We start from the raw sequence: 12,836 nt of genomic DNA, 5'->3' as shown, positions 1-12,836 counted from the left end.
CTGAACACCACTCAAAGCTCAGGAGTAATGATCTCTATCGACCCTTTTCAGCCATACTAATTCTAAAGAGTGAAAGAGACTTGTGCTCATATCTTAACCTCTCGTGACCCGAGCACTTGTTTGGTTTGCATTTTCATCTCTATTGCATATTTGTGATTGGTTGGACCGCAAATATATAAACTACTATATCTTTAAGTAGGTAGTCTTTGTTTTGGTATGTAGTTGTTGGACACTTAAAAGTATGTCCTCGTATGGGGGGGACAATTGCTTTATTTTAGAAGAAAACAATAAGGTCAGCATTGCTTAATAATGTATAAGATGCAGAAAATCCAGAATGTCATGTCCCCACATGAGGATGCACGGTCTCAAGGGGTTGTTGCTTCCAAAGAAAAATATCTGCTGGAGAGATGCATGCCCATCAGCGAGGTCACAGATGATGTCACAGCTCAGATAGCTGCTAGTCTGTCATGTTTGATAAAAGCAAATATCAAATGAGCTATAGGGCTGCCACAAACGATTATTTTGATAGTAGACTAGTCACCGATTATTTTTGCGATTAGTCGACTAATCAGATCATCATCCATTGGACGTACAGCGTACAGCTTATTGCACCAGCAGCATCTGGTCTTATATAACTATCATTAGCTTACAGCTTGAAGTGTTTGTGCTAACTAAAAATAAAGACAAGATGGTAGTTTATTAATTTTTAATGAAATTTGCAGATTGTTTCGGTGAAGTTTAATAAACTCCTTGCTTTCTAAAATATAACAGGACACCGGAGTATATTCTCCAGCGTCTCACACTTCTGATAATCAGCTGTCTGCTTGACAGTTTTAGCTGTGCAAAAACTATAACTTTAATCTCAGCCAAACCGATTTACTCAGGAACAAATAAAATACTAAAGAAAGCCAAACAATAACATTTTTAAGTTATCTAAGTGACTTGTATATATGTTTAACCTGACTAGCGAAAGACGGCGGTGGGTTTGAAAACGATTTGCCGGGAGTCCGGTGTTCTCACGGCTCTAGTTAGCCTTGCCCCCGCCTAGCTAACGAGCTAGTGGGTAACAGACGTCTCCGAAAACGTCGGAGCGCTTTTGAAAATATGCGGTGTCTTGATAAACTGAGCAGATATTTGAGGTTTACACAGCTACATTCTCGCCTGAAAATATGTTAAACGTTTATTTTGTGACCCAGAAAGAATAATAAGAGTAAAGTTAAAACTACTAGCTGCCGCCATTGTTGACAGCTGCGCTATGAATTCTGGGACACAGCTTCTTCTTCTTCGGGGTTTAACGGCAGCTGGCATCCTTGTACATGCAGTGCTGCCATCTTCTGTTTCAGTCCGTTATTACACTCTTAAATCCTACTACTCATTCCTGCGTCCTTTGTGATCTTACAAAGCTTCAAACGATGCGTCGACTATTAAATTAGTCGTCGACGATTTTAATAGTCGACATAATCGTGACTAGTCGACTAATCGTGGCAGCCCTAATGAGCTAATGATATACACTGGCAGAATTGCTTAAGTAAAGCCTTTAGTGCATCTCAAGTTATTAACACTAGACAAAGCTATATAGTTGAATCCATCCTGCAATGTATATCTACCTGTGTGTATCTCTCCCGCCACCCTCTTAGTGCAACTATTAATATCTTTTATTTCTGAGGGCCTGTTGTGCTTTACTGGGATACAGATGATGTTTAAAAAATGTGTCCGCTTTTGGCAGCAAAGCACCATGCTTCAAATAGATTTGCAGTTGCATAGCAACAGCAGGACACATGAAGAGGGCCTTTAGTTAAAAGAAATGTTGAGCTGACAGTCGCTCAAGAGTCAAATTAAACGCAGAGCAGTCATCTAAAAAAACTATGCGTTCAGGCTAATAAACGTCTCTAACATGTCAGAAAATGCAGAACTTTGGCGGTGACTTAACGTTTAGGTCTTCCAGAATTTCACAACCAGTTAAACGTTTTACATGTTACAGGAAAACTTTTTTTTTTATTAGTTTTAGATTTATACTATCCCATCTGCAGTTTAACAATTTGGGATTAAACAGAAGACTTTCGAATAGCATCAGATTCATTACCATGTGTTGCTTTTTTTTTTTTTTTTTTTTTTTTTTAAAGGAAAAAAAAAAGAACAAAAGCAGGCTTTTAAATATTCAGATGTCCCTTGGCTTTAATCCCCTTCTCCTTCATGTTTTAAATGTATTTGCATTAATTGGTAAATTTTGCTGATCTTCTCCATTCAAGGCCTCATTGTCTCTTTCACATTGTTTAATTTGACTCTGTCTGTGAAGCAGCAAATGTGTTCACTGTGCTCGATTCATGTGCCGCTGAATTGAGGAAGTTACTTATACATGTTAGAAGCTGCAGCTGCATTCCTGGCCCATCAGCCTCAGTGACAGGTCTCTGCCTCTCAAATTTCACTTCTCTTATCTTTTGTTTTCTCCTCCTTACCGTTGAGGGGAAAAAAAGGTTTTCATTGTATTATTCAGTTCCTTCTAATCCTGTATCTTGTCCCTAAACTCTCCTCCCCTCTTAACTTTCTGTCTGTAAGGTGATAGCAGCACTTAAGTTGATGCCAACTCCAGGGGCCCCTACAAAAGCCTTACTCAAATGGAAGCAAATAGGAACAAACTGTACTTGATGTTCTGAGCAGCAGCAGTAACAAAGCTTATACACCTTGGTGATGCTGACGTTTTGTTTTTTGCAGTAAAAATAAAACTGGGTACATTGGGAAAAGGCCATTTTAATAAGTGAAAACTGCAAGTTTAGAAAATTACTTGGCATTAAAGGGTTTGGATTTAGAGGCATGCATATATTCATCTACAGATCTTTTAGATGTAAAGTCAGAAAGTATTACACAATAGTAAAGGCGCCTCACCAGTTTCTCCCAGTAATTATTTGTAACTGGAACCAACTAAGTTTAAACCCAGTCATGATGGTGGTTTTTTATTTTTATTAACATAACACAGACTCAAATGTTGGAATGGTACCAAGATGCCTACTAATGTTACATCTGTTAAATTTGACAGTATAAACATCGGCTGTAGCCACCATGACCTCACCCATTATCTTATAAAGTTGTGTTTTGAAGACTGGAGATAAGTTTCTACTGTTACTATCCTTGTCTTTTGAAAATGGATATGACGAAGAGGAGGGGGGGGTGGGGGGGGGGTTCTGACTGCTAAATTAGCAGGTCAGTGTGCGGATTCACAAACATACACCAGGTAATCCTCCTTCCTGTAAAAATACTATAGAACAGTTTTTATATAGGTAGAGTTATGCCTGAATTATGCTTTAGTAGGAAATCGACGCTGTGATATATGATGTATCTGGACACCCCTCTCAATCTTAAGCTGTAAATTTCCACACCAATCGGTCGTTGCGAACTGCGCTGACCTGAAGTACAGTTGCATTTCTCGGGAAGTCCTTATGATTTTATGTGGAGGGTTAAGATGGGCTTCCGGTTAAATTCCGGATTATGAAGTAGATTTTCCGCTGAAGGATAATTCAGGCATTAGAAACCTTGTTTCTTCTATAAACTTCTATAGCGCTGGGAGTTATTTTGCAATCTCTGGCATCGCCCCCTGGTGACCTTAAAAAAGAATGAAAGGTTGAGCCGCTTTTCACATGTGGAAGCTTCGGGCGTCTTTTATACATTCATCTGGTTACATTATGTTATCTTGAGAATTTATACAACATTAGTCATTGCAGCTATTCGCCTCAACAATGTAGCTGATTTCAAAACTGTGTGAGCTGTCTCAAAGAAAATGGCGAGGTGCATTTCAGAAAAACACAAAGTGCTTTCATACCTTACACAGATAAGTAGGTAGGCTTTGTCAGAGTATATCTAAGCGTGTGTGGACACCAAAAGCTGGGCACATGTTGGCACACATGAACAACACTGTGGATAATCTGATGAAAAGTTGAGTAATTTATATATAAATATATTTATAAATGGATATATAGATAAAATATTGTTCTAGTAGCTCAGTTAGTGATGTTCAATGTCATTAATTTGGATTTCACTGCCTTATAAGGATATAAGCGGTTTTCCCTGCATACCTGCTTTGAAGCAGATGCTTCGGAGTTGACAGAGGTCTTTCCATGTAGGAAGGTTGAGCCAAGACTCTGGGAAGTAAACAGCTCAGTTTGCTGGAAGGATCTTGCACTTTGAGTGCCGTGGCTGCCGGAGGGAGCAGGTCTATTCCACAGTAAAGGCTCTGTATTTCTGCTCTGTCTTGTTTTGTTTAACTTTGTTCTCTCTTTTGGATAGCACTCTCTCTTTAAAATATTTTTGTGTCACTTTCCTGGGAAAGGAGAAGGGAAAGAGTTTTAGTAATCATGATATCATTGTTGTATGTGTTTTTGATTGGTTCCAGAGGGTGCTTAAGCAGCTTCTGGCAGGGTGTATGTCTAGATGCTGGCTGTGTGCCCAGTTTAAACTAGTGAGCTGAGAGTTAATAAAGGTGGGATTAAGCCTCTAAGTGTTTCTGGTCAGCGTGTTGTCTCAGAACACTGGTTGCTGGTCTGGTTGAATCTTTTTCCTGGTGTGAATTGCTGTAGGATGCATCTTATTTGAAGTTATTCTCGCCACAAAAAGCACCCCAGCTGCCAGTGAATACTTAAATTGTAAAAACGTATTTCCATTGCTTCAATTTTGCCAGCGCATTTGCTCGTGTGCACACATGGGTTTGTTTGTTCTTTTATCATGTTGGCTTGTGAACAGACTGGTTGCTATTTGAACTGGAGATTTATAAATAGACCTGTATACTGCTTGCAGCAGGCAGAAAGCTGACGCACTCTATCCTGCACCAAGAAAAAGGTCAGGAGACTCGCACAAACACTTTACTTATTCCTGTCAAATGCACTGGGCCTTTTTCAATGAAGGTTGCCTATGTCACTCTCCCCTTTGTTGATTTGTGGCTTTATTTGTATCCCCATATCTCAATGTATAGTGTTGCATTTGTCCCTTTACTCGTCCTTTTGCTTTGCTCGAGGTAAGAGGTTTTCCTTGCCTTGGTGTCCTAGTGCAGAGCTGCTTTAAGCTCGTTGTATAACCCTAATCTAGTCTTCCCTGTAGATGTTCACCCTACCCCGCCCTTCACCAAGAGAAGGTGTGTGTGTGTCTGTGTCTGCTTATTGCTAGTGGATTTCTGACTAACCTGGCTGACTCCACCTGCTCCATAGTCTCTCGACAGGAGAAAGGATAATGCCATCTTCATATGTTAGTGACACAGAATCCAAACAAAGTAGTCTTCATTCAATCCCTTAAGTAAATACAGTGGCTCAGGGAAAGTGGTAGCCACCATGTTTCCTTTACAGCTGTGCTTGACCAAAACGATACCTCTTGAGGCTTTGACTGTAGGAGCAGTGGATTTCTGGTAGTTATCATGTGCCTTAAGCATGTTGTGGTTTAGTGGTTGGTAGGCATGGGAATCGAGAACAGGTTCTTGTAGAAAACCGGTTCCCAGAAAATAGCGATGCAGTCTAGAGATACGGACACTTATTTTTATTGCACAACAGGACAAGATAAATGATGGAGTGGAAAACTGCATCCCGGACAGAAACGACCGCATTATGCTGCTAACACAAGTTTAGTTCTTTGTAAGCATCTGCCAAGCATGCTAACACTAAGCTAGCCAAAAACCCAGAGAAAGGTCTTAGAGATGTGTCTTCAAGGATTTTTGTTGGTGTATGTGGGGGGTTGGAGCCTCAGGTTTATATTGTTAAATGGTGAATATGAGATGATGTGTTTCAGTAATTTTACAGAGTAACGTGAAAGTAATGTAACGAGTAGTGTAACTAATTGCTTTTGTCTGGGAGTAAATAAATAAAAAAAACTTTTTACTTTCAAGAAAAGTGTTCTGTGTAATATGTGTAAAAATTACTTTTGAGTAATGACTCCATCACTGATCACAAAAAGAAGTAGCTCAACAAACATGCACAAACATTTGACCCACAACATGCAAATAACGTGCATGAATTTCTTTATTGCTGCTTTGCAATGGTGGTTACTCTCAAAAAAGAGCCAATGAGAATCCAATGGCAATCAAAAATAGATATCGATATAAAATCTGAATGACTAATTTATCATATCAATATATTGATAATCGGTTCCCATCCCTACCAGTTGCTGACAGAGTCTTTTTGAAATGATTTAAAATGGATATATCCTGTAGCATTCACACATTTTTCTCTCTCCTCTTCTCTCTTTCTGTTCCTGCAGTGCCAGAGCATACCAAGTCAAGACAGAGTCCTTATTCTACTCAACCTCCCCCCTTTTCCCCTCCCCACACATAGCATACACGCACACGTACAGTCCTCAGCGATGCCAAGGGGGGCTGATCAGCCTGCTGCCCGCTCTGACAAGCCCTGCCTCTTCACCTCAGACCCTTGAGGCTGTGCTCTCTGAGCTCTGACGTTTGACCTCCCCTGTTTCGACCTGGGATCCAGAGGTCACCTGTTCTCCAGTCAGCCCGGGGACGCCCTCCTGCCCAGCCAGGTGTCACAGCCACCAGCGGCACTTATAGGTAACCTGTGAAGAGAAGGAAAAGGGAACAGATGTCACTTGCTTAACACACAAGAACATTGTCTTTTAAATAAAGCAAGAAAACGATTATGCTGTTATATTTAAATGGCACTGAACATTAACATGTAGGTATGTTCTCGCTCATAGCTCCTGATGTCTTAGCTCTTGTTCTGCCAAAGTGAGGATTTGTGAAATTTGTATGAGGCTATAATTGATTCACAGTGGCAGCTGTCCTCATCTGCATCCAAAATGATGGTTCATTTCTAAAAAATGGTTATAATCCAACAAAAATGTATGTTATAAGATTATTTGTTGCTACTTAGAGGTCGGCAGTCATTCTGTTACCAGCGCTAAAAGGAAAAGATCCTGAGTATTATTTTATTAAAAAAAATTGCTTATCTTTGTTAAGATGCCGAATGGGGAGTTTTAATTCCTTTGAGCTGGATAACCACCTTTACCTGCTAACTTAGATTCAGAAAACAGCATCTCACCACTAAACCCTCTGCACTTGTCTTACTTTAAGCTCTTACTTTCACGCTCTCGTTTTCTTTTGTCTTTGCTTGTCTCTTTTCTTTTTTTCCTTTTTTTGCCATGACTGTTTCTAACATTTTCTCTGCTCTGTTTTCTGCCCCTCAGCCTTTTTGACAGTCTTTCCTCTGTTTCCAGGCATGGCTCCCATTCGGGATTCCGTCAGCCACTCCCCTAATCAAACAGGTGACTACACATGGTCTTCTTTGATACTCTGTCTTCTGCAATTCAGTCCTCCTTCAAGTACCTTCTTTAGTCTCTGAGCAATCATCAGATGAGTTAGACTCAGTCTGACTTGACCTTGGCTGATAATTTTATTTCTGACATACGAGAGACAGAGAGAGATGAATGAGAGAGAAAGTGGGTGTCAAAGGGTGGAAAAGAAGACTTGGCAAGCAAATGCGATAAGCAGCGAGAGCTGGCAACCATTTTATGTGTGAGAGACTTTTAAGTTGGGACCAAGTGGGCAGCCGTTTGGTTAAAGAGACTCGCACGTTACCAGGTTAGGTTCAGGCATCTGGTGAAGAAACATGGCTAGAAAAGGGCAGCTGCTGTTTTAAATGAAGAATGTTGTAAGCTCTGATTCAGATTGTAAAACGGTGCCTTGTTGAGCCGATGCCGTAGCCTGGTACGTAGCCGTAGTCTGTGGTAGCCTGGTTGTGGCTGTCTAAATAAAATTTTCCTTTGATACTTCTTTGCACAGTAAAGTTACTTTCTGTTGCTTTTCCACTCACATCTGAGACTCAGTGGGTGTTTGTACAGAAACCTGTATCGCATTGTTCTATGCAGTCTAATTTTAGAAACATGCCAGGTCTAATTTTATTTTTTTATTATATTTTGGGTGAGAAAAGGGTTTAAAAGTCTGAATAATTTAAGTTGCCACCACTTCATTTCCTTTGCCAACTGCTCCCCTCTTTCTTCCTCCATATTTCCTTTTTTCACACTTTGTTGCCGTCTCCCCTATTCCCTCCATCACTTCTCTCCTGCTGATGCTCATCCTCCACCTCACTGAATCCAAGTTTTATTGCTTTGGCACGCTTTTGGGTCCTGCTGTGGTTACAAAATGGTGGCAGCTGTGTCCAAGCTCAGCCCTGGCAGTGAGCACATCCAGAACAGTAGGGCAGCTGAAGCTTGGAGGGAAATTAAAATAAATAAAATATATATATATATATATATATAGGCAACTTTGAGGGATTTAATTATCCTCAGTTTTTTAAATTTGGTAAATGTTACTAATGTTGTGTTTTATGTTGTAACTTTATTTTTTCCGTGTTCAAACAATATCTTCTGTTTCCAATCTCTCACCAGGTCTGGATCATCCTGGCTTGGATTCGCAGTATGAGCCTCCCCCCTGGTCGTCTGGCTCTCCCTGCAGCAGTGACGGCAACAGCAACTGGGGCAAAGCCCTAGTAGACGGAAGCACCGACACCCCCAATAACCCTTCTTCAACCAGCTCTTCCGTCTGGCCTCCCTCATCTTTTTCTTGCTCATCCTCTTCTTCCTCTTCTGGCTGTGGATCAGGATCAGACCCCGAGTCGGCATCAGAATGCATGGACGCAGACTCTAGTTCCTCAATCGGCTCAGAGAGGAATCTTGCTGCTACAACAGTGATGATGATGTCAGCAAATGCTTCTTCGTCATCTGCAACTTCTTCCCCCACCTCTTCTTTGGGGAATGCTGCCATGATGGTCAGCGTTTCAATGAACGGAGATGGCAATGGCAACAGTCATCAGGTGGTTGGCGCAGGTATGGAAACCATCAGCAGTGCAAATAATGGAAATAACATGTCTGAGCCCTCACAGTACTCCATGGCTGGGTCCAACAGTATTGGCAGCAATAACATGAGCAACCACAACAACAAGCTTGTCAATAACGGTGGTGTATGGGGCACCCCTTCAGGCAGCAATGTGATCCCCACTGGCGGAAGCACCCCCTGCATCAATGGAGGGTTAAACCCAAACACTTTAAACCCAAATGCCAACCATGGTGCCTGGCCACAAAATTCAATCCCAAATCCAGCATCCCAGGGCCAACGGCCTCCACAGGCTCAGGGGATAGGTTCCAAACTAGGTATGGCTCCCCAGCAGGCCCCCTTGCTGGGCTGGGGCGGCATGGCAGCTCCAGACAACAGCAGTATGATGCAAGACACCGAGGTGAATAATGGTACATTAAGCAGCAACAGTGGAAATGGTGGCCTAAAGCCTACCAACCTTAACACTGAATCCAATGGACCAAATAACACTATCACAATGAATACTACTACTACTACTACTAATGCCACAATGACCTCTAGTCCACCAAACTCTACCGCCTCACCCCAACTCAGCGGGGATTGTTCTTGGGGTTCCATTGGAGGAGGGACCGGGGGTCCGCTGGCCAATGGAAACCCCTCGTCAGCACCCCAGCACCCCCAAGGAGAACTGGGGGGCAGTGGGGCATTCGGTACGCCTTGGGGCGCAGCTACCTACCCTGTAGACAAGGGCCCCCCAAATGCAGACACTGTGAACCCCCAAATCCCCTCTACTGCTGCTTATAAGAGTAATAATAACCACAATAACACTGGGGCCCCACGCTGGGACCAGGGGCCCTCCAACACCCCAAACCAGCCTCAGAGCAACTTGTCCTGTGGCATTGGCTCAAATCAAATCCTTGGCTCTACAGGCCAAACAGCAGGAAATGGAAACCAAACGACGATGGGGCCCCCAGCAGCAATACCTCGCCCCTGGGGGAGCAGTGCGTCCTTGTCCTCATCGTCGTCTTCCACAACGCCTAGTAACAACCCTTCAGATGCTGGAAGTCACAAAGGAAGCTCTTCTAACAATGGCTGGAAAAGCCTGGAGGATGACGCCATGGGAATGGGAGGAGCAGTGGGAGGCAGTGGAAGCCATGGCTTGGGGAGTGTCACAGGAGGCTGGGGTCGCTCTGGGGGAAGCGAGGGAAGCGGTGAGAGCTCCGGAGGCCGTTCTAGCTCAGACAGAGAGAGCATCCAGACAAAGGGGGGAAGGAGCAGAAAAAGTCCCAATCCTGCATCAGTACTATCACTTCTGGTCCGGGCTGAAGTGGACCCGAGGGTCCTGTCCAACACTGGATGGGGACAGACGCCCATACGGCAGAACACTGCCTGGGATGTCAATTCTCCAAATAACAATCAGAACCAGGGCACCAGGGGAGATGAAAGAAAGCTTAGCAGTGGAAGCTCCGGCTGGGGCAAAACGACACCGGCAGCTCCCTCCCAGACATCTGGAGGTAATTTGCATGAATTTTTAAAATAAAAATAAATAAATCTTATTAAGAATAAAATTAGATAGTACAAGGACAGAAAGTGATGCATCTTTCCTGTATTTGCAGGCTGGGGTGGTGGGCCAGGCAGCTCAGGCATAGATACAGGAAGTTCTGGCAGGGGAGAGCAGAAACCAACTTCTGGCTGGGACAGCAAAAGCCCACTGAATGGAGGAGCTGGGCATAGCGGCTGGGATGATGGAGCCAGCTGCAAGGGTAATAACAGCAGCAGCAACACCTGGAGCAACAACATTAACAAAGATGACAGGTAATTGATCAAATTAAATAAATATACAAGAAAGAGAGCGAGGGAGCTTCAAAGCTTGGCATATTTTTAAAGGCTTCAGGTAAACCCATGTTTTTGTTTTAGATCCAGTACCTGGAGTAATACCTCCAAACCACAGCAGGGCTGGGGTTCCAGCAGTGCAAATGTAAGTGACACCTGGGGTGCCAGTGGAGAAACCACCAGACCAAGCTCCAACAGCCACTGGGGAGAGCCCCAAAAAGGCGCAGGCTCAGTAGGTTGGGATAGCGACAGTGACCGGTCTGGTTCTGGATGTTGGAGCGAGCCGAGCCGTACCAACACCAGCAGCAGTAACACCTGGGTGGGGAGCGGTGGATCAAATACTCCAGACGTGAGCACTCCAAATCCAGGCTCCACCTGGGGAGAGCCAGTCCTCAAACCCAAACCTCAGAGTACCACTCAGGGCTGGGCTGAGCCATCGAAGAACAACACTGGAGCCCAGAACTGGGGTGAGCCCAATCCTAAGCCCTCTAACGAGTGGGGAAAAGGTCCTGAATCCAACATGTCTAGAGGCAGTCAAGGTCAAAACAAGCCCACAGGTAGTTATCGCATCTAATGCTAACTTTGGAAGAGACTTGACGCTGTTTAGAAAAGACTTTTCAGTGGGAGGACCAGAAGTTGATTACTCACTCATTTATTCGTATCACAGGCTGGCTGGGAGGCCCCATGCCCACAGTAGGTCAGAAGGAGGAAGTGTCGACTGGGTGGGAAGAGCCTTCTCCAGAGTCCATCCGCCGAAAAATGGAGATCGATGATGGAACTGCAGCTTGGGGAGACCCAGGTAGACACTCACTTTACAGCAAGTTTGCCCAACCCGCTGGGTTCAAGGCTATAATTGATGACTAATTACTTTTGATTTTTAGATTTATATTTCACCTTTTAAAAGTGTTTAACTTCTCTTGTTTGTGATCAGTCTTTTCATCAAACCTCACATCTAACTGTAGTTTTTCTGTTTTTGACACTATCCTAACCTGGACCTAAAAGCTCAAGTAAAAACACAAAATCCAAGTAAGAAAGTTGTTTGTTTGTTTTTTACTGTAATAACCATAAGCATGTTTATCTGTTTTTATGACTTGAAATTCAAATATAAACAGTAAATTTCAACAACTTGTGTACAAATTTTGCAAATAACAAAATTCAATGCAACTATTTGCATTAAATTGCAGGCAGTGTCTCAGGCATTTGTTGTTGTGTACAACTATTTACAAAACAACCAGGTGTCAAAAAAACATGCCACACAAGTTATTTGTGCCACTCCAAAAGAAACATTTCCCATCCAGTTCCAGGGTGTGTCTTATCTTCAATCTGCCTTTGGTGGCTTTTTGGCAAGCATCTGTGACATTTAGTAGTCGCCTCATTGTTTTGACGCACAACAAAATCAAACAAGTAGACTACACACCAAGCACAGAACATGCACACTAACTGTACACTCCAAACACTCAAAATGTCACAAATCTCACATTTCAACACTCGAAATCGATATGGCTCTTTTGCTCCCACACCTTTCTCTTCTTCCTAAACAACCAAATGCCATGTTGTTGCCATGGGAATTATTTGCCGCAAGTCTGGTTTTACTTGGTCTGTCAGCACAATTTAAACTGATTTATAGTTTCAAGTCTGCACTTTTGACACAAGTTGAAACGGAGACTTTAGCTTTGTTTCCACTTAAAAAATTAAAATAATAAATTCAGCTGATAAAATTGTATTTATTTTCCCTCCTAGGCAAATACAGCGGTGGGTCTGTCAACATGTGGAACAGGACTGGTCAACCAGACCAGGAAGCTGTGGGCCCCTCCCCTCAGCACCAGTCCCACCCAACCCACATGTCAATGCAGCATGTTAACCAGGACAAAAGCTCCGGTTCTGGTAGGTTGGATAATGTTTGCACACCATATGAATACTCACGCACAGTTGTGGCTTTTACATTCCTGACTGTGAGAACAGGAAAGGACTGTGCATAGAAGAATGCATGCACGTGCCCAGACAACATTAAAACAGGTGGAAACATCGGTACACCACAGACTCGCACTTTTTCATTGTGTCGTCTATTCACACAAAAATGTGGTTTGCCAGGTTACAGCATATATTATTAATCACATATTCCACTTTATTTTAGCCAGAGTGGAAACTTATCATCAAAATGTGCAAATTCTTGCACAGATTGTCTTTGAGTTTTTAAAAAAATATATTA

The 12,836-nt window shown here is 42.9% G+C and overlaps 1 protein-coding gene across 10 annotated transcripts in view; it reads left to right on the top strand.

Moving 5' to 3' along the window:
* Positions 1 to 12,836, top strand: part of LOC146633416 (trinucleotide repeat-containing gene 6A protein-like) — a 36,126-nt gene that overhangs the window by 12,782 nt on the left and 10,508 nt on the right. For 3 of the 10 annotated variants that reach the window (XM_085351484.1, XM_085351492.1, XM_085351485.1), the window contains 8 exons: positions 6,232 to 6,535; positions 7,201 to 7,248; positions 8,371 to 10,308; positions 10,411 to 10,609; positions 10,712 to 11,184; positions 11,295 to 11,426; positions 11,630 to 11,653; positions 12,368 to 12,511. In XM_085351484.1, coding sequence (XP_085207610.1) covers positions 7,203 to 7,248; positions 8,371 to 10,308; positions 10,411 to 10,609; positions 10,712 to 11,184; positions 11,295 to 11,426; positions 11,630 to 11,653; positions 12,368 to 12,511 — 2,956 coding nt within the window. In that variant the 5' untranslated portion in view covers positions 6,232 to 6,535; positions 7,201 to 7,202. The other 7 variants (XM_085351491.1, XM_085351493.1, XM_085351487.1 and 4 more) reach the window with 6 other exon arrangements.

This window comes from Diplotaxodon limnothrissa, linkage group LG4, assembly GCF_057381915.1.
Source record: "Diplotaxodon limnothrissa isolate DT_005_m linkage group LG4, D_limnothrissa_male_GT1.1, whole genome shotgun sequence".
In the NCBI taxonomy this organism is placed as follows: domain Eukaryota; kingdom Metazoa; phylum Chordata; class Actinopteri; order Cichliformes; family Cichlidae; genus Diplotaxodon; species Diplotaxodon limnothrissa.
This window is presented reverse-complemented; position numbering and strand designations above follow the sequence as displayed.